The 26,107-nt window shown below is 57.4% G+C and overlaps 9 protein-coding genes across 9 annotated transcripts; 2 read left to right on the top strand and 7 right to left on the bottom strand.

The window, feature by feature from the left end:
* Positions 1-2,434: 2,434 nt before the first annotated feature.
* F5Z01DRAFT_683188 (uncharacterized protein) lies at positions 2,435-3,946 on the top strand (the record flags this gene model as incomplete). The annotated part of the gene is made up of 3 exons (XM_046265825.1): positions 2,435-2,614; positions 2,639-3,684; positions 3,736-3,946. 3 exons carry the CDS (start codon positions 2,435-2,437, stop codon positions 3,944-3,946), a joined length of 1,437 nt encoding a protein of 478 aa, XP_046115517.1.
* Positions 3,947-4,859: 913 nt separating this feature from the next.
* On the bottom strand, positions 4,860-5,579 carry F5Z01DRAFT_691930 (uncharacterized protein; the record flags this gene model as incomplete). Its single annotated transcript, XM_046266170.1, has 2 exons — positions 4,860-5,403; positions 5,471-5,579. The coding sequence occupies 2 exons, from the start codon at positions 5,577-5,579 to the stop codon at positions 5,054-5,056; spliced, it is 459 nt and encodes a 152-aa protein (XP_046115516.1). The 3' UTR covers positions 4,860-5,053.
* Positions 5,580-6,154: 575 nt separating this feature from the next.
* Positions 6,155-8,422, bottom strand: F5Z01DRAFT_627092 (gamma-tubulin complex component protein; the record flags this gene model as incomplete). Its single annotated transcript, XM_046261521.1, has 1 exon — positions 6,155-8,422. The coding sequence occupies one exon, from the start codon at positions 8,420-8,422 to the stop codon at positions 6,155-6,157; it is 2,268 nt and encodes a 755-aa protein (XP_046115515.1).
* Positions 8,423-8,821: 399 nt separating this feature from the next.
* Positions 8,822-10,547, bottom strand: F5Z01DRAFT_663145 (senescence-associated protein-domain-containing protein). The gene has a single exon (XM_046264015.1). It carries the CDS (start codon positions 10,483-10,485, stop codon positions 8,962-8,964), a length of 1,524 nt encoding a protein of 507 aa, XP_046115514.1. The 5' UTR covers positions 10,486-10,547; the 3' UTR covers positions 8,822-8,961.
* A 1,608-nt stretch (positions 10,548-12,155) lies between these two features.
* Positions 12,156-15,093, top strand: F5Z01DRAFT_676780 (DUF323 domain protein; the record flags this gene model as incomplete). The annotated part of the gene is made up of 10 exons (XM_046265286.1): positions 12,156-12,329; positions 12,383-12,501; positions 12,561-12,793; positions 12,849-12,963; positions 13,021-13,034; positions 13,085-13,106; positions 13,157-13,440; positions 13,504-14,191; positions 14,244-14,319; positions 14,368-15,093. The coding sequence occupies 10 exons, from the start codon at positions 12,156-12,158 to the stop codon at positions 15,091-15,093; spliced, it is 2,451 nt and encodes an 816-aa protein (XP_046115513.1).
* Positions 15,094-15,545: 452 nt separating this feature from the next.
* On the bottom strand, positions 15,546-16,612 carry F5Z01DRAFT_676779 (uncharacterized protein; the record flags this gene model as incomplete). Its single annotated transcript, XM_046265285.1, has 2 exons — positions 15,546-15,647; positions 15,713-16,612. The coding sequence occupies 2 exons, from the start codon at positions 16,610-16,612 to the stop codon at positions 15,546-15,548; spliced, it is 1,002 nt and encodes a 333-aa protein (XP_046115512.1).
* Positions 16,613-17,476: 864 nt separating this feature from the next.
* Positions 17,477-18,706, bottom strand: F5Z01DRAFT_271503 (uncharacterized protein). Its single transcript, XM_046258683.1, has one exon. The coding sequence runs from the start codon at positions 18,365-18,367 to the stop codon at positions 17,645-17,647; it is 723 nt and encodes a 240-aa protein (XP_046115511.1). The 5' UTR covers positions 18,368-18,706; the 3' UTR covers positions 17,477-17,644.
* Positions 18,707-19,730: 1,024 nt separating this feature from the next.
* Positions 19,731-21,731, bottom strand: F5Z01DRAFT_271501 (uncharacterized protein). Its single transcript, XM_046258682.1, has 5 exons — positions 21,275-21,731; positions 20,930-21,221; positions 20,796-20,870; positions 20,684-20,749; positions 19,731-20,624 (listed from the first exon to the last, which is right to left on the bottom strand). The coding sequence occupies exons 1-5, from the start codon at positions 21,468-21,470 to the stop codon at positions 20,090-20,092; spliced, it is 1,164 nt and encodes a 387-aa protein (XP_046115510.1). The 5' UTR covers positions 21,471-21,731; the 3' UTR covers positions 19,731-20,089.
* Positions 21,732-23,764: 2,033 nt separating this feature from the next.
* F5Z01DRAFT_271515 (chitinase) lies at positions 23,765-25,816 on the bottom strand. Its single transcript, XM_046258684.1, has 3 exons — positions 25,376-25,816; positions 25,272-25,321; positions 23,765-25,215 (listed from the first exon to the last, which is right to left on the bottom strand). Exons 1-3 carry the CDS (start codon positions 25,618-25,620, stop codon positions 24,239-24,241), a joined length of 1,272 nt encoding a protein of 423 aa, XP_046115509.1. The 5' UTR covers positions 25,621-25,816; the 3' UTR covers positions 23,765-24,238.
* Between the last annotated feature and the right edge of the window lie 291 nt (positions 25,817-26,107).

Genomic DNA, 26,107 nt, shown 5'->3' with positions numbered 1-26,107 from the left:
GTGTTCCGGGCGGCGGCCTGGGTGGGTTTTTTTTTGTCTTTTGTTCGGGGGGGGGTTGGGGGTGGGTGTTTGGGGGGGGGGGGGGGGTGGTGGTCTATAGGATAGGCCGACACGGAGCATGGCACGGAAAATTCAGATCTGATAACGGCGGCCACGAGGATCAGATAATTATTGGTGGGCCGCGATCTATCACGCTATTAGGTACTCCGGGAACGACTGCGCCGATGAGCGGCGTCAGAGCGAACTTTTGACGGCGAGATCCACTCGGAAAGATTGCTTCATTTGCAAAGTCCCTCAATGTCGAGTCGTCGACGCCTTGGGAAGCGAACCCTGTCCAAAGCCCTTGGCCGTCGTGAAGGTCGAAAATGGGGCGACTCTCGGTATTGTGCGTAATATTTCCGTATGTGAGCCAGCCTCGGTGCCTCACACCGAAATGAGACAAGACACCTTTCTTGCTGCGGACTTCTCGTGCCAATATTTGGCCAGGCCGTCCGCCTGACCTTGGCTTGCTCGCCTAACGTTAAGTGATGCAATCAGTGTAAGCGGTCTGGCACCGCGCACGAGAGCAGACACCTGCGAGCTGCAGCAAGACGTCGTTTTGAGACAACACGGACGTCGGTCTCACATTCTCAAGCTTGGGAAGGGCGCTGCCCAACGCGGTGACGCTACGGGACTCGATTGCAGCACACTGCCCTACGAGAAATCAGAGAATTCAAAGGACAATTGCTCCGAGAGAATTGCTCAGCACCTCGAGACGAATGAGAGACTGCCATATGGCGGGCTACACCATTTGTATCGGCGTGCATGCAGCGTGCATGAGGCGTGCCTGGGACACAGCTTCCAGCACTCGTGTAGAAGCCTCGACCACGCAAGACCTATCAAGCAGAGGAGGCATTGCCTTGGCGATTAGGTGCCGATGATGAACTTGAGGGCATCGTGAAGTCGTTGGGCTGGGTGGTCAGGCGTCAATGAGACGGGATTGGGTCGATTTGTTGGCGTCGCGCTGCGACCGTGGTAAGAGAGGTGAGGGACGCGGGATGACGATGAGTGGGCATGCTCTGGTGGTTGGTGGTGGGTCAGCAAGGCGGATCGACGAGTGGGCAAAACAGGACCAAGTGAGCGGGTTGATATGAGGTTCTGACGAGAATGTGTGTGTTGTGTCCATGAAATGTGAGGTGATGCGACGTGACGAGGTGAAGCTGTTCAAGCTTGATAAGTTGATGATCCAGATTCCAGGCAGGAGACAAAAACTGTGCATAATTAATATAATAATGAACCAGGAATATCTCGCATAATTTATGCACTCGCCGCAGCCCATGCAGGCACGTGTCAGGGAGAGGGCCGGAAGGAGCGAGCCAGCGTGCTGCTGTCAGGCGATTCCTCCCGAAACATCGTCACATCACGTTGTTTCGATCCTTGACCCTCACCACCATTGCTAATCCCCTCGTGAAAAAAATTGATCCCGAACCAAAACCACGGCGGTCTCCTCCGATCAAACCATATCGTGACAGAAATCCAGGGTCGTCCCCGCGGACCGTGGACCGTCACTGCTGCCGGCCATCGTCACAGCGCCGGTTCCTACAGCGTTCCTACAGTGAACCTTGCATCAGAGCTGCAGCACCTCCATCGGCGCGAACAGATGCTACGTCGAGCCAAAGGGTGGGGTGGCAGTGGGTGAGGCCTTTCCATAGGCATGGCCCTGCCCAAGACACGTATTCTCGTCATTTTTTCCCTTTGCAAGCCAAGATGAGCGGTCGGCCCGTGGGCACCAACGAGACTCCTGATGAGGCATTGTTGCGCTGCGCTGCGCTGCGCTGCGCACAGCACAGCAACACAACCAGCCGTGGCGTGACCTCGCGGGCTGATTAGACAAGGAGCTTAACCAAACAAGCCACCTCTTGGATCGTTCCCCACGTACTTCTTGACAGTTAGTCAGGCCACTGAGTAACTACAGTACGGCGATCATCCGGCGGCTGTCCACGTCCATTCTGCCTACTGCGCGGCCGGGACGGGGAGCGGCTGCACCCGTTTGGCCGACTGCTTGGGTTTCCAGAATAGGCCAGCCGTTAAGCCCCTATGCGCATTGTCACGAGGCGAACATGAGTCGGAGGCAGAGCACCCCTGCCTGCCTTTATTTGACTGAGACCCCATCAGCCATGACACGGCCCTGTGGCTTTTGTGAGTGACATGCGAGTGCACGCTGCACATTGGCCAGCTGCCTGCCGGCCTGCGTGCCCAAGTCAACAAGTGACTGGCGATGTAAAAACAGACACACACCCACGGGGCTGTCACCATGTCTGCCACATGTGCTTCTCTGCCTGATCAATTTTACCTCATCCGTTGCGTTTATCACATCGCCCTGTCCCGTTACTGCCTAACGCATCCACCCCATCTTGATCATACTAATAACCCCCCCCGGCGCTTACCACCCACCATGAGCAAGAGCAACAGCATACACCGACCTTGTATAAGCATAGCGCCGTGCGACTCATACTCGACTACAGAAGCATCAACATCAGCATCAGCTCACAGCTCGGATTGCTCCTGTGGTTCTCATCCAGCAGGTCCCTCATCCATGTGCTCAGGCCCCAGTCTCAAGCGTGTTCACCATCACGTGGAGGGGCAAGCACGGCCACAGACAGAGCGTGATATGGCGCGGCCACGCACATATGCCGACGACTATCCTACTCTGTCCTCTGCCTCTGTCGAGACCTACAACTCCGTCTTCTCAGACACAGACTCCCTGGAGAGCACCAATGTCGACGACGAGGGTGAGGCGACAAAGAAGGATGAGCCCCCGGTGCCAACAGACGATGATATCCCCCCGGTGCTGCCGCAATATCAAGCCGATATCATCGACCCTCTCGTTCGGCCATCGACACCAGATTCCTTCAGCCGGCTCTTCCCCTCGTTAGATCGCTTGTCGATACGACACGACGATCTGACGCCGGACGGGAACATGAATCTGCGTATCGACACCATTGTGCCATGCACTGGTCGCAGGCCCATCACCGTACAGCTCTTCCACCTGCGCATGCACGACCTGGCCCGTCGCGAGTTCTCCCTGCGAAGATATTGCCGGGACTCGGGCCGAGAAGTGTGCAACTCGAAACGAGCATACGCACAGGCGCCGCCCACATCCCGACCTGGCTTCCAGCGATCCATGTCCTCCGCCCTCCACTCACTGAAGCACCCCTTCCGTCGATCAAGCATCAACTCGAATCACACCCCCGCCGGGCGTCCCTCGACGGGGAGCAGCGCGACAACTTCATCATGGGATGCTGCGTCGATCCGCTCCATGCGCATGCGCGCCGACTCGTGGTTGAGGGACAACCCACCACCGCCCCCGGCATCGTCTCTGGTGCCCACCAATTCGATCAAGCTGGAATTCAGCAACTACGCCCGTGTGGACGTGGATCGCATACACGACCGGCACGGGACGCGTTACGGGTTCGAGTGGTGGGGGCACAAGTACGCATGGAAGCGTGTCGTCGATGAGAACCTAGACATCACCTCGTTCCACCTCATCCGTGACGGCAAGGGCCATGGCGTCGCGCACATCACGCCTGAGACGCGCAGCCCGAACCAGGTCGAGGCGGAGGAATGGGCTGGAGGATGGGTACCCCCTTGCTTCATGTGGATCAGCGACCCCAAGATTGTAGACGCAATGACCGATGTTGCCGAGTAAGTTTTCTGCCATCCATTCACCCTGGAATCAATGCTGACGATATGTAGCGTAATCGTCGCAACTGGACTCATCGCACTGGTGGACGACTCCATCAAAGCCCGCTGGCACGTCGTCCGGCCAGCCTACAAAATGAACAGAGCCCTGTCCGGTGATGCGCAGTCGCATCGCGGTATGGCGAAGGGGGTGTTTGGGAGGAGGCGGTCCGAAATGCACGCAAAGACACCTCTACGGACACACCGCTCGGTATCGGTGTACTAGAAGCGCACCAGGAAGCGGATGGCCGTGTCGCGTCTACGACACGTCGTTAAAAGAACAGAGTAACAGACAACGCTCGTCGGAGAATGGCGGAGCGGACTATGTACAGCATATTCGGGAACAGACAGAACATTGTGGGATGCAGAGTATCATCCAAGCGAGCAAATGAGTAATGGTAGATTTAGCAACCACCTATTCCATCATGTCGTTGTGGCATAATTCATCATATCATACTGGAGTATTGCCGTATCACTAGCCAGCGATGAGAGTAGACGGTGTATTTCTGGTAACCAAGCAATTATTATATGTAGTGAAACAGGGATCATCCCTTGACGGGCCGTCTATAGTCTATACTGGGGCTGACACACTGCACACACCGCGTTTCTTTGTATAGCCCTGCTCATGCCACACCACCGCTGCATACGCGGCAGGCATAACAGCTGATTTGCTCAGTGTACGTCACCTCTGTACTGACCTTAGCATGGGGGCTGTGGCAGTTGGTACTTACAAGGATAGGGCTCCAGACGTTGCATGGCGGCTTCTCACCGATGCTTCTTCTCGAGTACGACTTTTACCATGGGCCGTTGTATACGTGCACAGGATACACAATGTATGACGAGTGTGGCTTAACAAGCCGCACAAATACCGTCTGTATCGTATCGTTGACCCTTTGCTTGCCAGCCCCTTGTCTATATCCTATGCAAGGACACTTGTGTCAGTAGTCACTAATATCAATATACAACCAGGAACAAGGCATGATTGCAATGCTCCTAGGATCAGTGCTCTCCGTTGTTAGAAGTCTTGTTGTTGTTGTTTCATTCGCCAACCTCCCCCTTTTTAAGGGACCATACAGACTTGGGGGGCGACGTCGGTGCCAACGCCTTTTTCTGGGGAAGACGCCGTTAGATGGATGGAAGTGAGCAAGATAGCGCAGAGTCAAGTGAACACTGTTTTGTATACGACGGGACTAGGGAGAAATTCTGAAGACCAATTGCGAAGGCTTGTATGGCCTTTCATTATCTTTGCCCCAGGCGCAAGTATCAGTGTAAGCGGTCGGTTGCGCCATCCTCACTCATTGAGGTTTAGAATCTCCCACCACCCATTAATACATCATGTTCTCTGCCCTTGTGCGCAGCTTTGAGCCCCTAACCTTCTCCACCAACCCTTGCTTCGCCCATCCTTTCCTGACGGCTCAACTCGATCGCGGGAGCGCCTAGGCTGTGAAGATGTCAGCTCTCTTTTCTCAGGACTGCCACCGGAAACACCAGATTTCAAATCACGGAATGGGGAGGCAGACGTACCCTGGCAGATGGTGTTAGGGTCGTCTCCGCCAACACACTTGCCCAAGCAGTACGATCCCTCGTACACGAGCTTGTTGGCCTGACCGCACTCAAAGAGGGCGAGCTCGGGCTTGACGTCCTTGTCGCCGAGGGCGGCGACGAGGTCTGCCTTGGTGTAGCCTGCGCATTGATAATTAGCATCCCCTTGACGATCCAAAGACACGAACGTAGGAACAGGAAAACCTACCCTGCTCAGCAATCAGGGCAGCACCGCACTGAATTTGGCCTGGCGTGCAGGTGCCGGCGGCGGCAACAACGCCCACGAGGGCGGCGAACATGACTTTGACGGACAGCATGGTGAATGTTTGGTGATATGATGGTAGTTGTGTTTGTAGATGTGATGTTTGATTGTTGGTGTGATGCAATCTTCGAAACCTGACTCGAGGAAGGGGCCTATCCCGCTATTTATACACAAAGGCCGTGATGGCGACTCAATTGCAAGCTGTCTGCCAGATCTGGTATCCCAAGCTGATTTTCATAGCTGCTGTCTTGACGTTGGGGGCCGCACAACTCGGACGAGTGATGATCGCAGCTTGGGCCACGCTGACATGCAAGGCGTACGTCGTTGCGTCACTGTGCTGACCCTTGCGGGCAACATACGCCCGAGTCCAGAGATGGTTCTTGAAAGATCGCTGATCCAGGCCCGGCAATCGTGGAGGTCCCCATTGTATAGGCCTCTCAACCCGTCTCCTGCCGCCCGCGTTCCGGAACATCGCTGTGTACGCGGACCGGGTATCAGATCCTTCAAGAACCCTGCGTCAATTCACGATTGGCTCGCCAGGGTACTGTACCCCAAGGTACAGTACCCCGCGTAAATACAGTTGTAGTCGTGGCTCATACATCATGAAGGATGACCGTGGCGAGCTACTGATCACTCCCAGTCCTGCCTTTGCCGGCCAAACCAACCCCCAAAGTCCAGCTTCATCAACAGCCGACTGATGCCCCCGACGCGGCTGGGCCTATAGGACCTCTCCTCCTCATCCATTTCGTCCCCATCGAGCTCCTCACCTTCCCACCGGGCCATGAAAGCGGCATCGCTCTCCAAGTGCCGCAGCCCGGCTATGACATTGCCGATTCCGTCCTTCACTCTCTTCTCCACGCCACTGAGAAGAGCGGTGACCTCTGCTTCTTCTGTCGGCAAGTCGGCAAAGGCGTCGACAACCCCGGCGTCGGTCTCCAGATCGATGGATGTGAAAATTGAGTGTAAGCGGTGAGTGTGGGTGACCAAGTGGTCAATGTGGACGAGCAGACTGTGTAATGGGACTGTGAACGACGGCTGCGTCAGGAGGAGGCGGAAGGCGAGAGTGGACAAGTAGCGCGCATGCGCGGTAGAGATCGTCTGCGGGTCGTGTGTAGGCTTCAGACCGGACTCATTGGGGCGTGGCCGGGGCGAACCACAGTCGAGCCAGAGGTCTTCGTCTTCATCTGTGCTGGCATCTTCAGTCTCCCTCTCTCCTCCTTCCTGAGTCGCCCTGGTGGGTGGTCTTGAGGGCTGACTCGTTTGCTGTCCCTGCAGTAGCCACGCCAGAAACCCTTCCCACAGGACGGCTACCACTTCCGTCTGGAAGTACGCTTCAGTCTCCCCCAGGAAGAATAGGGCAGCACTAGCCGTGACCCAGACGCTGCGCATCGTCATCATGCGCGTGGACCATCTCTCTCGGAGTTCAACAGCATACTGACTGGCTCCTTTCGGGGCGGGATGGTGTCTCCGCAGCGACGAGATCTTCCACAGGTCTGTGAGTCGGATGTGAGCTCGGCGCATGGACAGCAAATATGCGTTGGCGCAAGAATAGAGACGCAGATCTGCAGGTGTGAGAACCATATCCAAGGGGGAAGGTAGTCGGATTGACAGATCCACGGGGGCAGAGAAAAGTAAGTCCCGAAAAGGCGACTGTTCCATCAGCTGCAGAGCCTCAGCGTCGAGCTCCATGCCTGGTTCTATGCCCGGGTCACGAGATGCTGGCGCAGTTGTCTTGCCAATTTGGAGGCGTAGCAAGTCCCGTGCCAATTCCTGCTCCTCATCTTCCTCGGCGTGAGCGCCTTGCATGGAGGTTAGCACCGCCCAAGTCCGTGCCAGCACAGCTGCTACTTCTCCATCCTTGACGGTAATGTTCCTGAGCGCATCACCTTTCTCGTACGCCAGATTGTCTGCTCTCTGCCATCGATTCCGCGTTCGCTGGTCAGCCTCCTGTATCAAGGCCATAGCGAACTCGCCACGCCCAAGCAGGAAAAACTGCCGCAGGAGCTGGAGCATTTCGGCCACCTTGCTCAGTGGAAGTATGTTCTGCAATGTTGTCTCGGAAATATCCAAGCGCATGGCAGTAATCGTCCTCGAGAAGGCCGCCCTATCGAGTGGATGCGATAGACTCGACAGCTGACGAAGCTGCACGGACAACTGGCCCAGCCCTCGGAGCCCGGAGTCGATCATCTTCTTGACCTTTGGGTGGTTCAGGCACTTTCCAATGAATAGCATCGATGTGACGGTCTTGGTCGTCACGAATTCCGGTAGCATCGTCTTCTCCGCAATGAAGTCACCGTCGTCCGCCATCCGTACAAAGAAGTCGTGGCCTCCAGGACTGGGCAGCTTCCCGTACAACAACCACGCAGAGACCTGCTTCAGCCACGCCTTCTCCGCAACTGCCACAAGGCTCATGGCTGTGTCTTCAATGTCCCTGTAGCCGCTCTGCACCTCTTTCCGGAGATGATCAATGACTTGCGCCGCCTGCCGCCCCTCTCTGTTGGCCATGAACTGCATGAACTCCCAGAGCCAGTCCATCCGCCTTGTCCATTGTGAGAACTCGCCCACCACAGCTGTGAGGGGAACGATATTGTGCGCGCCGACGTAGCTCGGGTCGTCGTTTAGAATCTTGGCCTCCACCTCAATGACCTTCCTCCGAAAGGCCCGTAGATGGACATCTTCCACGGCGGCGCTGACGGCTCGCACAATGATGGAGCCTTGCGTGTCTCGGCTGATCTCCCGCGTAGCATTGATGATCTTGACGTGCGTCTGGCTGAGATGTGCGGCGGCGCTCAGCAGCTGTCGCTCAGACGGGGTGATGACCCCCGGTGGGAATGTCGCGTCGGGCTGGAGGAGCGGGGAAGGGTGCCCTGAGAGGGACAGGAGGATTTCGTGCAGCATTCTATTTCCTCGCGGCGAGAGCTTCGGGCGCTGATGGCGTCGGCAATGTCGTGGAAGATGAGGATGATGGCACCTAGAAGCTCGAAGCGGCACATGGGGGCGGGCGGTCGAGGGGTGGAATGTGCGGTCACGATCGGCAACGAACCCAGCTGTCGGTGTCAAGGAGCCAGCGCATAGCAGGCAATCACTCAAAATGATGCTGTGAGGGGCGCATAGTCCAGTCTATGATCGAACAATGTCGGCGTTGTTGGGCGTTGCACAAGTACAGATACCTTTCGGAAAGCGCGACTCGACGCGATTGTCGTTGCACAACCCCACCCTACCCTAGACTGACCTCGAGTCAGACCAACTAAGGGTGAGATCGAACAATGAATATCGTTGTGGTATCATCATCCAGTCTTCTTAAGAATAGGCCAACAGAGCATATCCGACTCAATTCCGCTATATACTATACCTCCTATTGTCCAAGATTGTTGCCGTCCTCCTCTAGCGGACCATGTCCCTCTCTTCCAAGCTCAACCACCTCGCCCTTACTGGGTCTATTTGTACGGCCCCATGGCCGATTTCTGCGACGACTGATTGCGATTCAACAAGGGCCTTCCACTGGCCATGCTCGCATTGTCCCCGTACACGCTCTGGGGCGGGGACCGGCCGCTCTGCTTCCCATCCGGCGTAGCGCCCTCCTCGCCCCCGACAATGACCTGGCCACCACCTTTGACATTGCCGACCACCATACCCTTGGCGACACTCTTCAGGATGGCGCGACGCGAGACGCCCGTGACGTCGATATACACGAGTCCCACGTTCTTGAAGCCGCCGCCGATGTGACCAGCCACCTCGCCAGCCTCGGGACCCCATCGATGGCCCACGACTTGCGTGGCAGAGGACGATGCGCCCGTCAGAAGATTGCGCCCCGCCTGCTCCACGCCGTCCACCACGGTGTTGAACGCCATGAGCGACTTGTTGAGCACGCCGGGCTTGTAGGTATCGATCGGATTGCCGTCCTTGTCGTATCCTCGTGCCGATCCGTCCTTTCTCTTTCCGACGCTGGCGCCAAAGTTCTGCGCATACTTGGAGATGGTGCCCACCGTCGCACTCGAGAGACCAGCTGCCTTTGTGGAGAATGTGTTGATGCGCCGTATGTGCTCGTGGGTGGTCGGCTGGAACGTCACCGGCTTAACGGGCTGTGTGCTCTTTGTAAAGTTGTCTGCCTGAGTCGACATGGTGCGGGTAACAAAGTCCGACGTCGTGACAAGCAACTGCGACGCCTTAGACGCACCGCTCACGATGGTGGACTTTTTGTACGCCGGGTGCATGTCCTTGCCCACGTACTCCTGCGGCGCAGGACCAATGGCAATGTTCTGGCTGCCGTCCTGGGGGAGGGCGACCATGACAGGGTCCTTGGATCCAGGCTGCACAGCGCCATCCTCGACGACTTGGAAACCTTCACCGAGCTCGCCAATGACGCTGCCGTCCTCCTGGTCGACGAGAACGATGCGACCGCCCTGCTGCTGGGCTTGGGCGCTGCTGCTGCCCGCCGCGTAGGCTTGCCCTGGCTCATAGTCCGCCGGGTTGTATGGTGGGAGCTCCTCCCCAGCGGCTTCCCTGGCCTTGGCACGTGCAGCGTCACTCTCCTTCTTCTTGCTCGACACGGGCGCCTGCGCGCGCTCGAGGAAGGCGGTGCATTGCGCAAGGATAGTCTCAAAAGTGTCAACGTCTTCTTGCACGCCTGGCCTGCTCCCCACAGCGGGGAATTCTAGCCTGGTGAAGGCACCGCTTTCGGGACCCAGATCCCAGCGGGGGATGAGGTAGCTTGTAGGCGGCTGGTGATAGATCTGAGTTGTGGCGGGCATGGGCAGGTCGAGCTCCGGCGGTAGGTGCAGATGGAGATAGAAGTCTTCCTCCGAGTTCACAGTGTTTGGATCGGCGAAGCCTGAAGAGGTAGGGACCATCAACAGGGAAAGGGTCTGGGGACCTGAGGGCGTGAGGGGTTCCTCGCGGCCATTGCCGAGTTGGTAGGCGCTGACGCCCTCAATGGCGTAGAGAAGCTTGGGGTCCTGCATGCTGTTAGATAAGACAGATGGGAAAGTTTGTGGAACGCACGCTGTGCCCGGATGACATGACTGCGGTTGAGATTCTTCGTGTAAGTGTCAGTAGCACGGGTGGCCCTGGACGGTGGTAGTGGGGGACTGGAGGGGTAGAGGTGACGTGAATCCGTGACGACCCTGAAACAGACAAAAAGACTTTAAGACCCAGGAGATTTGGCTCAGAAGCAGTAGCACGAAGTCATGCAGAGATAATGCGCAAGATGAAAGATGTGCAGATCAGTCTGGGATCCGAGCGATCAAATAAGTTTATTTCTTCGGAACAAGGTGGGCGGCAACGGGTTGCTCTGGGCTAGCTGAAGCTGGGGCAGGCGAGGCCAGGGTGTGGCGAGGTGCCGCCTGGTTGGTTCAACAACCATGGCACGGCGCTTAAGACGCGGTTTCCCAGCAATTAAATTAGACTGAGCCCCTATCAGAGCCTGCTGATGATCACAGAGAGGGACGAGGACCATATGCGGCTACTTTTTCACAGTCTTCAAATTCTAGGCCTATGCCAGCTGTGGCTGGTGCGCTGCTGAGCCACAGATGATGAAACCTAAATCTGTAGCGTCGTCAGCCCGGAGGCTGTGCAGACCCGCGGCCTTGCTTCCGCCCCGCACATGACCTCAGTGGAAAATGACGGTTGAAGATCACGTGGCTTAGGGACGCCATGCTCTAGGGTAGGCCGAATGCAAATAGAATAACGGCACCCCAAGGCTCAAGCATCGGTATTTGTCTCAGCATCACACAGTCACACTGATCATTGATCAGCCAACAGTTGGCAAACGGCTATTTACGGTCATTAAGTCTGGTCATCTCCAGTTAATTAACTCCCCCTCTCCTCGTTGTGTCTCGCGCCAGGAACTCGTCTCATGTCCTCGTCATCGACTGCACCTCCGCACCGCCGACTCCACACCAGCTCTGAGCTATTGCTTACCGTGCATCCATTGATTCCAGTCGCATCCTAAACCTCAGGCGATGGCTCGAATTTGACAATTGCCATGCTTCGACAGGCGTGGTGGCCATAGGCCAGCAGGCTCCTGGGATCATGTTCATGCACGACATGCTGTCCTGTCCCCCCATCCTGTCATCAATCTCGAAGTCTCCCAACTCACTCACTGCCTTTGCTCTGGATGTGACATCAGTCCAGTCGCAGGCGGCAAATGCTGCCTCCTAATGCGAACCAAGTTCCATTATTAATGAAACGGCCTCCGCGCCGCGCGCGGGGTGCTGGCAGCAGCTGCTGCAGCTGTCACCCGTGCGCCCTTGGTTTGGAATCACGGTGCCGCGGATGATCTGGGTATGGCTGTGACGCACCAATGACTTGCAGTCTCACGCACGGTACCTGTCCCCGGGACGGGTGGATCGGGTTGTGAGTAGGTTCTGGTAGTAATAATAGCTCCGATCAGGTACCTCCCGATATTACGAAAGGTACTCGTACTTACATCACAGGGACTGGCAGCTGGATTTATATACAGATAGGCATCCTCGGCCACATCGGCCCTGACGTCTTCCCTCCTCATACGCCCTTGGAGTTTGACACATAGACTCACTTCTGACCCGTCATATAACACACCAGCAGATTGCCGTATTGTCATTTATAACGTCTTCACTGCCATTGCGCTTCACATACAAGCTGGTACTGCACGATGCCTGCAGTCAAGAATCCCAACGGCCAGGCCGACATTATCGACATTCGTGGCGATGCAGTCGAATTTGACCTTAAGGCTGATGTTGAGACCATGATCGCCGGTGACCCGGGGGCGCGAAAGTTGCCCACGATGCTGCTGTATGACGAGAAAGGCCTGCAGTTGTTTGAGGATGTACTGCCTGCGCATTGATCTTCCTGGTATGCTCCCTGCGCTAACAGAGGCAGATCACCTATCTGGACGAGTACTACCTCACCAACAAGGAGATCAAGGTGCTGGAGACGTACGCACAGGACATGGCAGCGCAAATCCCCAGCGGCGCCATGGTTGTCGAGCTCGGCAGTGGGTACGCATGTCCTGCAAAGACTACCTTTTCTCACTTTGACATGATGCTGACGAGCCAAGAAACCTCCGCAAGGTCAACCTGTTGCTCCAAGCCTTTGAGAAAACCGGCAAGAAAATTGACTACTACGCGCTCGACCTCAGCCTGGACGAGCTGGAGCGAACGATTGCCCAGCTACCGGACTTTCGCCACGTCACCTGCCACGGTCTGTGGGGGACGTACGACGACGGCCAAGCTTGGCTGGAGGGCAAGCGTGATAGGGTGAAGTGCATTCTCCATCTGGGATCCAGCATTGGTACGTCGTATTGGCACAAGTGAAAGCGAGTAGGTGAACTAACCGGTCCGTCCAGGCAACTTTGATCGCAAGGGTGCGGCCGAGTTTCTGGCTGGCTTTGGCCGGGTGATGAGCGGCACGGACATGATCTACATTGGTGTCGACACATGCATGGAGCCAGACAAGGTCTAGTAAGTTGCTGCTCAAGACGTCCCATGGGTGCTGTCAGATGTGCTGACACTCACAAGTCATGCCTACAATGGTAAGTTGCTGAGGGTTTGGTGAGGTATAACAGTGTCTAACGCTCAGAAGACTCCAAGGGTATCACCCATCAGTAAGTTGCCATTGTCTTTCATGGATGAGGGTGCTAGGCTGATCACCCAGATTCATCCTCAATGGCCTCACACACGCAAATACCCTCTTCCCCACGCCCGTCGTTGATCCGGCAGACTGGCATGTGATTGGCGAGTATGTCTACGATCAGGATGGTGGCCGCCACCAAGCCTTCGTGGCACCGGTCAGAGACGTCACTGTCCTCGGCCAGAAAATCAAGGCCTTTGAGAGGGTGAAGATCGAGGAAAGCTACAAGTACTCCGTCCCAGGCACACGGAAGCTGTGGCAGAACAGCGGCCTCAAGCAGGTCAATGCCTGGAGGCAGGATGATTACGGTGAGATTCCTCAAAAACGCAACCCCCACGATGGCGTGATCAGCGTCTGATGCAAAGAGACAGGTATATACCACCTCACCAAGCAGTCCAAATTCGCCTTCCCCCTCCACCCCACGCTCTATGCGTCGCAACCTCTCCCGACACTCGACGACTGGGCGTCGCTCTGGGCGACCTGGGACGTTGTCACACGCCAGATGCTCCCGCAGCCGTCTCTGTCCGAGAAACCAATCAAGCTGAGGAACGCCTGCATCTTCTATCTCGGACACATCCCCACCTTTCTGGACATTCAACTGGCCAAGACGACGGGCGAAAAGAACACGGAGCCCCGGTCCTTTGTTGACATTTTCGAAAGGGGCATCGATCCCGACGTCGACAACCCGGAGAAGTGCCATGATCACTCAGAGGTGCCCACCGAATGGCCGCCATTGGACCAAATCCTCGAGTACCAGTCCAAGGTCAGGAGCAGGGTACAGAAGCTATACGAGGGAGACATCTCGAGGAGCGTGGGCAGGGCCGTCTGGCTCGGGTTTGAGCATGAAGTCATGCATCTGGAGACCCTTCTCTACATGATGCTCCAGAGCTCCAAGACACTGCCACCTCCGGGTATCGACAGACCTGATTTTGCGAAGCTGGCAGACATTGCTCGAGAGAACAAGGTCGCTGACGAATGGCACGACATTCCTGCGCAGACAGTCCATGTTGGCCTGGACGATCCAGAGGACGGAACGGATCAGTCGAAACACTTTGGATGGTATTTTTGCGTGCAGATAAAACCAGATCATGTTGACTGACAGACCACTCAGGGACAATGAGAAGCCGGCTAGAGAAATCAGCGTCCACGCCTTCCAGGCCAAGGGGCGAGCCATCACCAACGAAGAGGTAAGCTTCCATCATGTGTCTACTGGTGCGACTGACTGACACGAAAAGTACGCCACCTACCTCGTCGAGACCAACACACAGAGTATCCCAGCCTCCTGGATCAAGAGTCCCAACCACACCAACGGCCACGCCACGCACAGCAGTCCCCTGCAGTCCTTCATCAGCGCCCACTCCGTGCTCACAGTCTTCGGCCCCGTGCCCCTCCAGCACGCCCTGGACTGGCCCGTCATGGCCTCCTACGACGAGCTCGCCCCCTGCGCGGCGTACATGGGCGGCCACATCCCGACATTCGAGGAGGCCAAGTCCCTATACGCGCACGTGGAGCGCAACAGATCCCTCCTGTCGTCCACGCTGACGGCACGCGTGCCCGCGGTGAACGGCCACCTGTCCAACGACGGCGTGGAGGAGACGCCCCCAACGCCGCCGCTGTTCATCGACCTCGGCGGCGCCAACGTGGGTTTCCAGAACTGGCATCCTACGGCGGTGACCCATACCGCGGCGCTGCAGGGGCAGGCTGGCATGGGCGGCGTGTGGGAGTGGACGAGCTCAGCGCTCGCGCCGCACCCGGGCTTCGAGAGGATGACGCTGTATCCGGGGTACACGGCGGACTTTTTCGACGGCAAGCACAATATCGTCCTGGGCGGGTCGTGGGCGACACATCCGCGCATTGCGGGCCGTAGGAGCTTTGTGAACTGGTACCAGAGGAAGTATCCGTATGCCTGGGTGGGTGCGAGGGTCGTGAGGGACATGCCGCCAGCCAGTGAGGGAGCGTGAAGCGGAGTGGAAGATGCTGGAGGATGGACGGGGAGAGATGGCTAACGCAGGTTTTCGTTTCGCATACGACTCTCTTTTCTTTTCGCTCGCGCCCAGGACCAACGCTTTCTCCTCACGTACAAGGACGGATCGATCGAACAGCAATCAAACCCACGCTCTCTTGGTGCGACGATGGAACACGCAACTCTGTACCAGACCCTCGTTAACAGACTGCTGTTCTGGCCCTTGGCCAACAAACTGTCCCAGTTCGCGTGCATGACAAGTCCTGCCGTTGCAGCAGACGCAGAACCTGCCTCTACTTCTTCTCTCTATTCGTGATAGCGTAAACTTTTTGTCTAATCATGTCTCATGTCCCCAACGCCCAGACGCCTTTCCCATGCATTACCCAGTGCCGGGTGCTTATCTTGACCGTAGCCTCCCGTCACTCACTCGCCCATGCGTACCCAGGATCTCTACCCATCGAAGCTGCCATAGGTCTGGTAAATGGTCGTGCTCACGTGGTTCGGCAGGTGAAGTCCCCTCTCGGTGATCAACTGATGCACATAGTCGTGCGGCTGTGCGGTGGTCAGTCAGCGTGTACTCAAATCAACATCAACCACTAGAAAAGGGGGCAACTCACCACCCACTCCACAGGGTCGTCCGTCGCCGGCCTCTCCGCATCCTCTGTGCCAAAGTCCAGCAGTTTCTGGTCAAAGCCAATCTCGTTCCACCACGGCATAAACGCCACAAACTTGTGCTCCTCGCCGCAGACGAAGACAGGGATGCTCGACTCGTGCGCAATCTGCGCCACTTGCGCCGCACCCACGCGGCTGATGACACCGCCGCCCTTTGTGATGACCTCCCCGCCAAGGAAGACAGCCGAGACGCCTGGCTTGGCGGCCTTGACAGCCGTGAGGACGCTCGCGCCGTCGATCGGGGCTGTGGGAATGCCGAGCTTGCGCAGGCGTGAGACGACGCGCTCCGACTCCTTGGGGTTGTAGTGGTCCCGGACGTAAATGACCTTGAAGCGGCCGGGGATAGCCTGTTGCGCCCGCTCAATGAGGCCAAGGACGGCGCGCGAGGAGCCATGTGTCATGACCGTCTGGCCGGGCTTGATGACGCGGAAGCCGTGCTCGGCGACACCAGTGCGGGCGTGGATAGCGCGCTGGGCAAAGACCTGGCCATTGTCGACGAGATGCCTGCGGACGTTTTCAAAGTTACCGCCTTCGTCGCGCAGCATCTGTCGAACGAACCAGAGGAAGAGGTGTGTGCCGGCGACGAGGGGCACAGGGTTGCGGACCGAGTTGGTGAGGCGGTCGGCACTGGCCTGGAGGACGTCCATGGTCTCGTGGGCGGTGACGGAGTTTGTGTTCTCGAGGAGGGAGATGAGGGCCTTGATGGCGACGACGGGCTTGGTGAGGTCGCGGTTCTGGGCGAGGAGGTCGTGGTACGTCTGGACAATGTCAAAGGGGGCGCCGTCGGCGGCGCGGACGGGGAGGTCGACGGGGGCCCCGGAGGGCGTGGGCGTGTCGGTTGTCATCGCGTCTGCTGTGGTATGGATGCTGAGGCGAGCGCAGAATGATTTTGGTGCTGGTGACTGGATGCTGGTGATGCAGGTCGTGGTGAGTCAATCGAGAGTTGGTGGGGCCACCTCTCAGGCACTCGGACTGGCTGCCTCGTCGTTGGAGGGGCTGCGGGGGTGACAGATTAGTGCATGCTTATTTTGGCAGGCCTGTCCAAGTGTCGAATGATGGAAGACGCTGCAGGGTAGGTAGTCCGCTCCCACAGCTCGTGCTCTGGGACTTGACCACGAAGACATCAATTGTTGCCTTCTCAACATGAAGCTAAGTGCCTAAATAGGTCAAATAAGGTCTTCCTTTCGTCTATTCTACGGGAACTCGCGAGAAGTTCACAACCGTCAGTAATCAGAACCGCGTCTTATGTTGGGTTACATCAGTATTTCCATGATACATTTCCATGATACATTTCCATCTCAGAGCCAGGCCAGACACCCTCGCGATCGATGCCGCGCCGTCCTTCCGTGCGCTTGTAGGAAGAAATCCAAAATGCCTCCCAGCATATCCCTGACCAGCGACGTAATCAGAGATTATTGATAATGGGTCATTTGCTCGAAGTCTTGGACGGTGGCGGAAGGATTCGACTCCTGCTCGGCCGATGACGTATTGTCCAAGCTGTTCGGAGCCGAGAAGATGCAGGGTAGGCCAAGGTGCAGCCATTGGGACGGAAGTCACAGGTGACGTAACAGGACTGCGCGCTCGAGGTCAGAGCATGAATCAAAAGATTGAATGTATTAAAACGATAGAGGTAATCAACCGCGAGAGAATCGACAATGGGCAGCACCATCATGGGCTGGGGCACCAGCCTCTCAGCATTCTCCCAAACATAAGCATGTAACCCACGGCTCTTGGCGCACTGCCATGCCGTCCACAGAGACAAATGAACCAACGCCAGAACTCCTGGTCAACGAGTGACTGTTTCACGAAAGCAACGCTGCATTACGACCTGGGGGTGCCCAGTGATGGCGGTACAAGTACAACAGGAGAGCTCCCACTCACACGCCGCCCACAGTAGCCACAGCCACGCCGTTGGTCTCGGGCTCAGCCAGCATCACCTCGTGCACCTCCGAGACTGGAATCCCCGACGTCGCCGCCGGGGCTGGCACCGGGGCTGGCCCCGTTCGCGAGATGACGAGCGCGGGCAGCTCGGCAATGGTCTCTGCGCGCATAATGTCCGGCACGCGCAGCGAAATGTTCTCGCGCATGAGCGCCTGGAAGACGCGGATGGCGGTGAAGCTGTCGCCGCCATTCTGCGCGAACCCGCGCGTCTGCACGAGCTCGTCGACAGACGTGCCGACCGCCGTGGCGATGATGCGCATAATCTTTTCGTCGAGAGATTCCACGGGGGCCTTGGAGGTGGGTGTCGGAGGGGGTCCGTCGGCGTGCGCCTCCATGAGCAGGCTCTGCCTCAGGGCGACCTCGTCCACGGCGCCTGACGGGTCGACAGGCAGGACGCTGGGGCGTGACCACTTTCTGGGGACGACGGCGCGGCCTCCGTCGTCGCGCATCCTCTTGACGAGGGCCTTGCGCGCGGCGCGCAGGGCGGACTCGTCGGGCTGCTGCACGTCCGGGCTGAGGCAGATGGCCACGACGAGATCCGGCTGGGGCGCGTCGGCGGCGGCAATGTCGACAATCTTGGCCTGGACGATGGCTGGGTCGGCGAGCAGACTGTCCTCCATCTTGCGGACGAGCTCAGGGGTGATGGCGATCTGGCTCATCGTGGCGGTCTGATTTGATCGCTGTGAATAGGTAGGTAGATGGTTGGCCGGGTGTGAATGACAATGCTGTAAACGTATCTAGTCTTGAAGAGACGGCAGTTGGTGAAGAGGCGTATGGTAAGGACAGATGGACGAAGCGAGCAAGTATTCAAGACTCATTCATATACGCCTTGTCGAGAACGGACAGACAGACAGACAATCCGGGGATGAAACGTGCTATATAGGGCGACTTGGAGGGTGTGGGAGGCTGACGGGACCCGCTGAACCGGCCGTCGACCCCTGATGGCCGTCGATCCTTTCTCCTGGGCGCGTCTTGGCTCGTGGGAGAGGCGAATGGGCATCTTGGCCCGAGCACGATCGTCACTGTCGTCTGGTACTGGCGCATACTGTCTTCACGATGGCTACAACTTGGGACTCGCCCACTTGCGAGCGTCTCTGCTGTGTAGATTGACACGCCTGCCAATGTTTGGCTGACAGACTGCCCTGGGGATCGAATCGCCATGCCCAGCCCGCGTGGCCCCTCCAGCCGCGATCCTGCGGCTGTTGAAGGCTTGGCCGCGCCTGCGATCGCGGCACGGGCAGGGCTTTGAATTCAATGTTCGACTTTTGCCTATCGTGCGTCCTTGTCTTCAGTCTTCACGAGCACAAGGGCCGCGAGGCCCACTGTCGATTTGTCAATCAGCTTCTGGTCCCATTACAGTGCGTCGACTGCCATGTAACATGTAACGAGCCAGGCTCGTGCGGCTTCTTGCAACGTGCAACTCCTACTTTTGGCGGTGATCGTCGTCGCATCCTCGCTACAGCGCGAGAGCAGCGAGGGCTCTGTCTACTTCTGGCAAGGGGCCCGACATCGTGGCGAGCGGGCACTTGGCAGGCTGAGTTGTGAGGTTTCCAAGTGCATCTCTTGTCGAGACAGAGATCGTGGAAGCTGTAGGGCAAACTGGACGATGGGGTTGCTGGCACTTCTGATTCTTGAAGAAGCAAAGGTTGATACCGCTTCAGCATTCTAAGTTAAGCTTGCGGACGAGATTGGTCCAGGTGTTATTGGACATATTTGACAATTTCTCTTCATCCATAAAGAGAAACTGTGTCCCACGACCGTCTGCTCTTGGCAGAGAGACCTCCCATAACAGCCTCAATAGACGTCCTCATCCTCTACTCGAATCCCAGTCATCGCAAGAGACAGTACTTGACCAAAGCACAGCCCGACTGAGGCTCGACCGGCATTCCTCTCCGATGATGCCGATCCTCCCGTTGCTTGCATCGATTCCAGGGTCTCGGACTCCCGGTCCGGCCTTGGCTTGGCCTTCCTCTTTCCGTACCTCTGCGGAAGGCCAGGCCTCGCCCACCCTCCTTTGGTCAAATGTCGAAGGAAGATGATGACAGTGAGTCTCGGCGTGCTTGGCGCTTGTTTCATCAATCTGGGTTTCCGAATTCCAGTTAGTACCTGCAGAATGGATGCTGCTGCCACAAGAGATGCCCTTTTACACCATGTCGACAGCCACCACAGGCTCCCGTTGATCAAAAGTAACAAATTATCGTATATAGGGTATCGTGGGCGTCGATTCACGCCATGAATGATTATAGATAAGAATCAATCGCCATGTCCTTGGTCGTATGCTGTTCACACCATGCAATGTCTCGACATCTCCAAGCCGCAATGTCCATGCTGTCCTGTTGTACCGGCGAAGCAGAGCTGTCCTGCCCTCTTCATCGTACCTACTACAACTTTGGAGCCTTGCCTCCAAGCACCGACGTCTGCGTGAGTCCGCCCCGGCCATGATGCCACGAGTCGCCGCCTACCTCCTGGTCGCTCGAGACCTGGTAGGTCGTCTGCACGGTCACAGCGTTGGGATCACTGCCGCCGCCGGTCTTCATATTCCCAATAATGCTCTCCTGACTACCATTCGAGTCCGAGTCCTGCCTCTTGCGGCCGAAGCGGTTGCCCTTGTCGATGCTGCTGGCGAGCTCGTAGGAGCCTGTGATGTTGCTCGGCTTGGTGCCGGTGCCGTGGGAGGCACCGGCGCCGCCGTGACTGCTGGGTAGCTTGCTGGTCTTGCGGGACCAGAACTCGCGGCTGGCAATGGGGCGGAGGATAGGGATGTTGACGGTCAGGATGCCGACAATGGTCTCGCGGACGCCCCAGCTGTTGATGCTGACGGATGAGGGGTTGGCCGAGGTGGTTAGGACGACGCGGATGATGGCGGCGGCAATGACAAAGGCGCCGGACGAGAGGAGGAGGCCGATGACGAGCTTCCTGTGGTGGTGACGGTGGTTAGTTGTGTTTGGGGGAGTAGGGCAGAGTAGGAGGCTTACTTCTTCAGGGGCACCTGCAGTGTCCACAACAGGGGCAGAGGGATACAGAAGATCATACCGTCGGTCCTGGCGGTGTCAGCTGGGGATCTTGTGAAGCAGAACCAAGACATACATGACGTTCAGAACGGTGGTGACGATAAAGTTCTGCAGCTTAAAGGTGCACTTGGCCCCGGGATCCGGGAGGACTCTGCGAGCGAAGACGTTAGTCAGGAGATCCTGGCGATGACTACACTGTTGGACACTCACTGCCAGTTGTCGTGCGTGGGAAAGCAGCCAAAGGTGATGGTCAGGAAGACGGCAATGTACGCAAGGGCACACAGCCACGAGGCCGTCTTGACAAAGGTGTTGTGCCATGTGCCAATGGTCAACCGCGAGAAGAAGCACAGCATGGTGCCCTTGAGCGACCACAGCAGGGCCGTGTATGAGTACCAGGCGATGAGCTGCAGCTTGGACCCCAGTTCGTAGTCTCGAATGTCCTTGTCCGAGAGGGGCCCCTTTTCCGCCGCAACGCCCGCCTCCACGTTCGTGCCCAGGAAGTCTGGCACGCTGTCAGCAGGGGGAAGACACAAAGAGTCGGACAGAGAGCCCTACAAATTAAGTGCACCGTCGACGCGTCCATGGCGTAGAAGATCCAGACGAGCATGGAAAAGAAGTCATCGCCCTGGAGGCCCTTGATGCCCACGGCACGCAGGCGCACCACGAAGCGTCCCAGCAGGATCAGACAACCCACGCCAAAGAGGGCCCATACCTCGTGCAGGAACTCGGGCTGGTCTATCGAGACAGGCATGGCTTGTGTGTTTGTCGATGCGAAGAGAATGACAAAAGAGAAATGCGCTTGACAGTGACTGGGGGCGAGGCGAACAGCAAGAATCAACGACGACGACGACGACGACGACGACAAGTCAGGCCCTGCTGGATATATAAAAATGAGAGCCTAGCGCACAAACTGGAGAGTATGTAGCCTTGTCGACCAAGTGCATTCTTTTAGATCTGCCACACAATGGGGCTTTGCCAGATACTACTGAGTCGCGGTGCCTCAACGGGGGGTGCCTTGAAATCTCCATCCATGCAGAGACCTTTGGATCGGCTAGTCCACAGACGGTGCGCTCGCTTAATACTACGTACGTATGTTTATTAGCACGTATGGAGTCCATGGACACTTGCAAGGTCCAGGTCTGTTCGTGCGGGCAGCCAACTGCTCGCCAGCTGCACGATCGCCAGACGGGGGCCTCTCCGACCCGGTCTGTTGGTGCCATGAATGACTCGGGGGGCCCAGGGGCCGCGAGACTTCCGGGCGCGCCCATGAGCTGCTAGTCCTTGATTTGTGTACAAGAGGTGGCGATGTGCAGGCCTCGCTTCCTTCCAGTCATCTTGGATGAGTTTATCCACGAGCAGAATGGAGGGTGAGACATCACATGGTTAGCGTCGACATGGACATTTGCATGCGGAGGATCTGCAAAGAGCATTGACGACGAGGATTCCGTCGTCCGAGCGTCCATTTGACGCAGGGCAGCGAGTGTTGGACTGTGCTCTTGGAGAGGCCAGTCGGGCAGAGGAAGAAGGATAGGGCACGCGCGGCGCGTCTCGTCTCCGCTCCGCGCGCGCGGACGCTATCGGGCGCCACTCAGATCCAGTCCGTTTCGAAAATTCATCGTGTTGGACTAGTGTAGTCTAGTCTTGTTGGCCTCTCAACTTAACGCAGGCGAAGTATTTCGGGGCCTGCTGACCATCGATGGCCAACATTGAAGGACCAAGGTAGAGCGACGTGTGGCCGCCTCACTCACGTGGGAGACCCTGTATGTGGAAGGGCGGAGACTCTCTTCTGAGTCCTGGCGCCTTGACTGGAAGTTTGGAACCAGACTGGACTCTGTGGTTTCTTCAATTTCGCCCCTGGAGAATGTCACTCGCTCTCCACTTGGCCCTTTTCACGAAGCTGCTGGCGACCCACGACTTGACGTTAGGCGCTTCCACGACTCTGCTCACATCAGACAAGCAGTCCATCCGTCTGTCCGTCAGCACGCAAGGCTACGCCGTTGGCGAGTGCAGTCAGAATTGACGGCGTCCCTTCAATTGCGATGTAGAAACATCTCAGGTTCCAGATGGTCGAGACAGCAATGAGGGCGCAAGACACCATCACGCCTCCTACGTACTGTACTACTACTTACTGACTCGCGTCAAGGTCCAGGGGGGCGCGTGCCCAGGCACGCGCATGAACGCCAAGCGGATTCCTCTTTGCGGGCGACGGTGACCCTCGCATTTTGCTGGGACTCGCAAGCAGACAGGTCGCTGTGAAAGGCGAGCAGCAAGTCCGAGCTTTGCAAGTACCGAGACAAGCCACCCATCAATCGTCAAGCCCTGTCCAGACTCCAGAATGCAGGGCTGCAGGGGCTGGCTTCTGTATAGTCTGCGCAGGATTCTGGATCCGATCAATCATTATTGGCGTGGAGTCCGAGTCCGATCCGCGCGACCGGTGGCCTGGATCGGGCCCAGATAGATCTTGTGATATATGATCAAAACTGGTCGACTTACAAGGCTTTCATGATGTCCATGTTCATGCCATAGTCTTGGGAGGACGATCGGCAAGGACATGGAGGCCAGGCTTGCCATTGCTTGCCCTTATTTGCAATACACTAGGGAACCAGTCTACTCTGTGGACAGGATCATCACCACATGACTCGGACATCGCACGTCTGGCGACCCAAATCGACATGGAAAAGGCCTGGCGTCTCCGTCACTCCGACGCCCCCAACACCACACCAGACCGGGACCGGGACCACCACCGGCGTCCGCTGGGCCCATAGTCCAGTCCACAGGGCGCTGTGGGATGGCGACTATCGATGGGAGATGTCATCGTCTCATTTGTTCGCTCAGTGGCCAAAGGCATAATGACATGGAGTAATTTAGACTGTAGGCGGCGGCGTATTGCCCTTGGGCTTCTTTGGCCTTGAAGATGGTGACTTCTGGTGGCCGAGTCGGAATGTCTCCAGATTCGCCCAGCCACCAATCCACCAAGGCTACTTCTTGTAGCGTATTGTGTACTGCGTACTGAAAGGATGTGCTTCTCGCTCGGCACCGGGCCAAGCACCCGCTTCTGGGCCCTGAATATCACAAGAGACTATTGTCTGGACCCTGGGCGACCTATCGCCTCAGCCTAGAGGTTTCCAACAGCTCGGGACCGGTTAGGACCCCAGTTATGCATTGCTCCCAGTCTAATAAAGAATACTTAGAAGTCTTGGCTGCGGGCCATCCACGTGCTGTTGGAGTACCACGTAGCCCCTGACATTCACGAGTATGGAGAGAAGAAGCGAAGTCGCGGAGTATGTACGTTCCATTTGCAATATATACGGAGAAATAGGCAGATCCTGCCAGTGTAGCAGACGAACGAACGGCCAAGAAGCCATCCCAATTTGCGTTTGACGGCGCCGTCATGAAGCGAGTGACTGAGTGCGTGTAGCCCTCCATTCGAAGCGTGATATAAATGAGCGTCGGTGTCCAAACATAGCGAGCGACAGCACACCAGGTGCAAGGCAATGTGACGAAAAGAAATAAATCCGCCTAGGCAAGACCCTTGCGGATGTTGTCGTACTGCGAGTCCGGGTAGTCGAGGCAGTTCTGCGTCGTGTCCAACCCGCCCATGGCATCACGGGCCGTGCTAATAAGCGAGTCGGCGCCCGTCTTGTCGGCAGACGCCTCCCAGAACATGCTGCCGCCGAGACTGTGGTCCTGAGCATACGAGACCTTTTGGCGGATCATGTCGGGCGTGTCAAAGGAGACCATCTGGCCGTTGGCAAAGGTCCAGGTGGCGCCAATCGCCTCGTCGTACTGCACCGTCGCGCCGTCGAGGGGCAGGTCCTTGTAGTCCCAGATACCGCGCTCCCAGCTGCCCTGGCCCTGGCCGGTAAAGGGCGTGCCGGGCCCCGCGGTGCCGGTGAAGTCACGCCCGTAGATGGGCATGCCGAGGACGAGCTTCTCCGAGGGGATGCCGCCCGCGAGGTAGGCGTCGACGGCGACCTGGGTGCTGAACGGGGTCGACTTGGGGTTGTCCTTGCTCGGGTACAGGTTGGCCTGGTGGCCGGCATAGTCGCTGAAGGACCCGGCGTAGTCGTAGGCCATGAGGTTGACGTGGTCGAGGACCTGGCCCAGCTCGGCCAGCTTGAGTTTGTTGAAGTTGGTCGGCCCTGCGGGGGCGGCGATGGAGAGCTCAAAGTGGTAGCCGTTGGCGTGCTGGGCCGAGTAGTCGTCGAGCTCCTGGCGGACGCGCTTGAGGAGGAGCACCATGTCGCTAGCCTCTTTGTCATTGGCCGGGTACTCCCAGTCAATGTCGATGCCGTCAAAGCCCCAGTCCTTCATAAAGGCCACCGAGGTCTGCGCAAAGGTCGCGCGGCCCTGCTCCGTGGAGGCGGCGGCCGGGAAGTTGGTGGACCAGGTCCAGCCACCGATGGAGAGCACGACCTTGAGGCCGCGGTTGGCCTTTTTGAGCTTGTACAGCTGCTTCACGCAGCCGTAGGCGTTGTTGCCGACGTCGTTCCAGGCTAGCCGTGCGTGTTAGTGGTGAGCTCGATGCTTCTTCCAACGCTGCGTCACTTACAATCGTCGGCATAGTGCTTCTCAATATCGGCATAGGTGTCACCGGAGTACCTATACGGGTCAGCCCCCTGTCTCTCGTCTCAACAGCTCGCTCTGCCAACTTACACGGTGCCATCGGCGCGGAGGTTCAGGAATGAGTAGAGAACGTGCGTAATATCCGACGCAGGGAGATCCGCAGGCTGGAAGTTACGGCCGTAGATGCCCCAGTTGGTGAAGTACACCGAGTTGACGGGCCCGTTGGCGCGCTTGGAGACCTCGAGGGCCTTGTCCTGGACCGTGGGTATGGCCAGGCCCGCGACGGCCTGGATACCGGCAAGGAATGCCAGAGACTTGGAGAGCAGGGACAGCATGTTGACGGCTGGGCTCGTGAGTTGTTGTGTGGTACAACTGCTGTTGTGGAGGGATCGACTTGGTTAGTATCTCTAGCACCAGGCTAGGTAGTGGGTGCCGCGTTGGCGAAGGAAGGAATGAAGAGAAGGGGAAGGACTGTCTTGGTTGGTGATGGCAAAGGGAGAGGATGAGAACGGTCTGGACGAGCCAGACTCTTATACAGATGATGGACATCCTTAGCCGTGGGCGTGCCGATCTGACATGCTCCATAGTCGTAGTCAAATGAGCACGGAGAATCCCACGTAACCCTCAGTCCATCCAGTCGTCAAAGGGTGACTGGCCGTATCTAGCAATATCAACGTTGATCGTCGTGGGCGCGTGCAGCAGTCTTCACCCCCAGAGATGTCCAATGTTACTTCGCCGCTGGCTGGGTGCCTTGCAGCGGCCGCTTCCGATAGTCCGCCCATGAAGAACGACGATACATACACATGGCCGGCTATTAGCGAG

The sequence above is a fragment of the Emericellopsis atlantica genome (assembly GCF_019669845.1).
Source record: "Emericellopsis atlantica unplaced genomic scaffold F5Z01scaffold_26, whole genome shotgun sequence".
Classification (NCBI taxonomy): Eukaryota; Fungi; Ascomycota; class Sordariomycetes; order Hypocreales; family Bionectriaceae; genus Emericellopsis; species Emericellopsis atlantica.
This window is presented reverse-complemented; position numbering and strand designations above follow the sequence as displayed.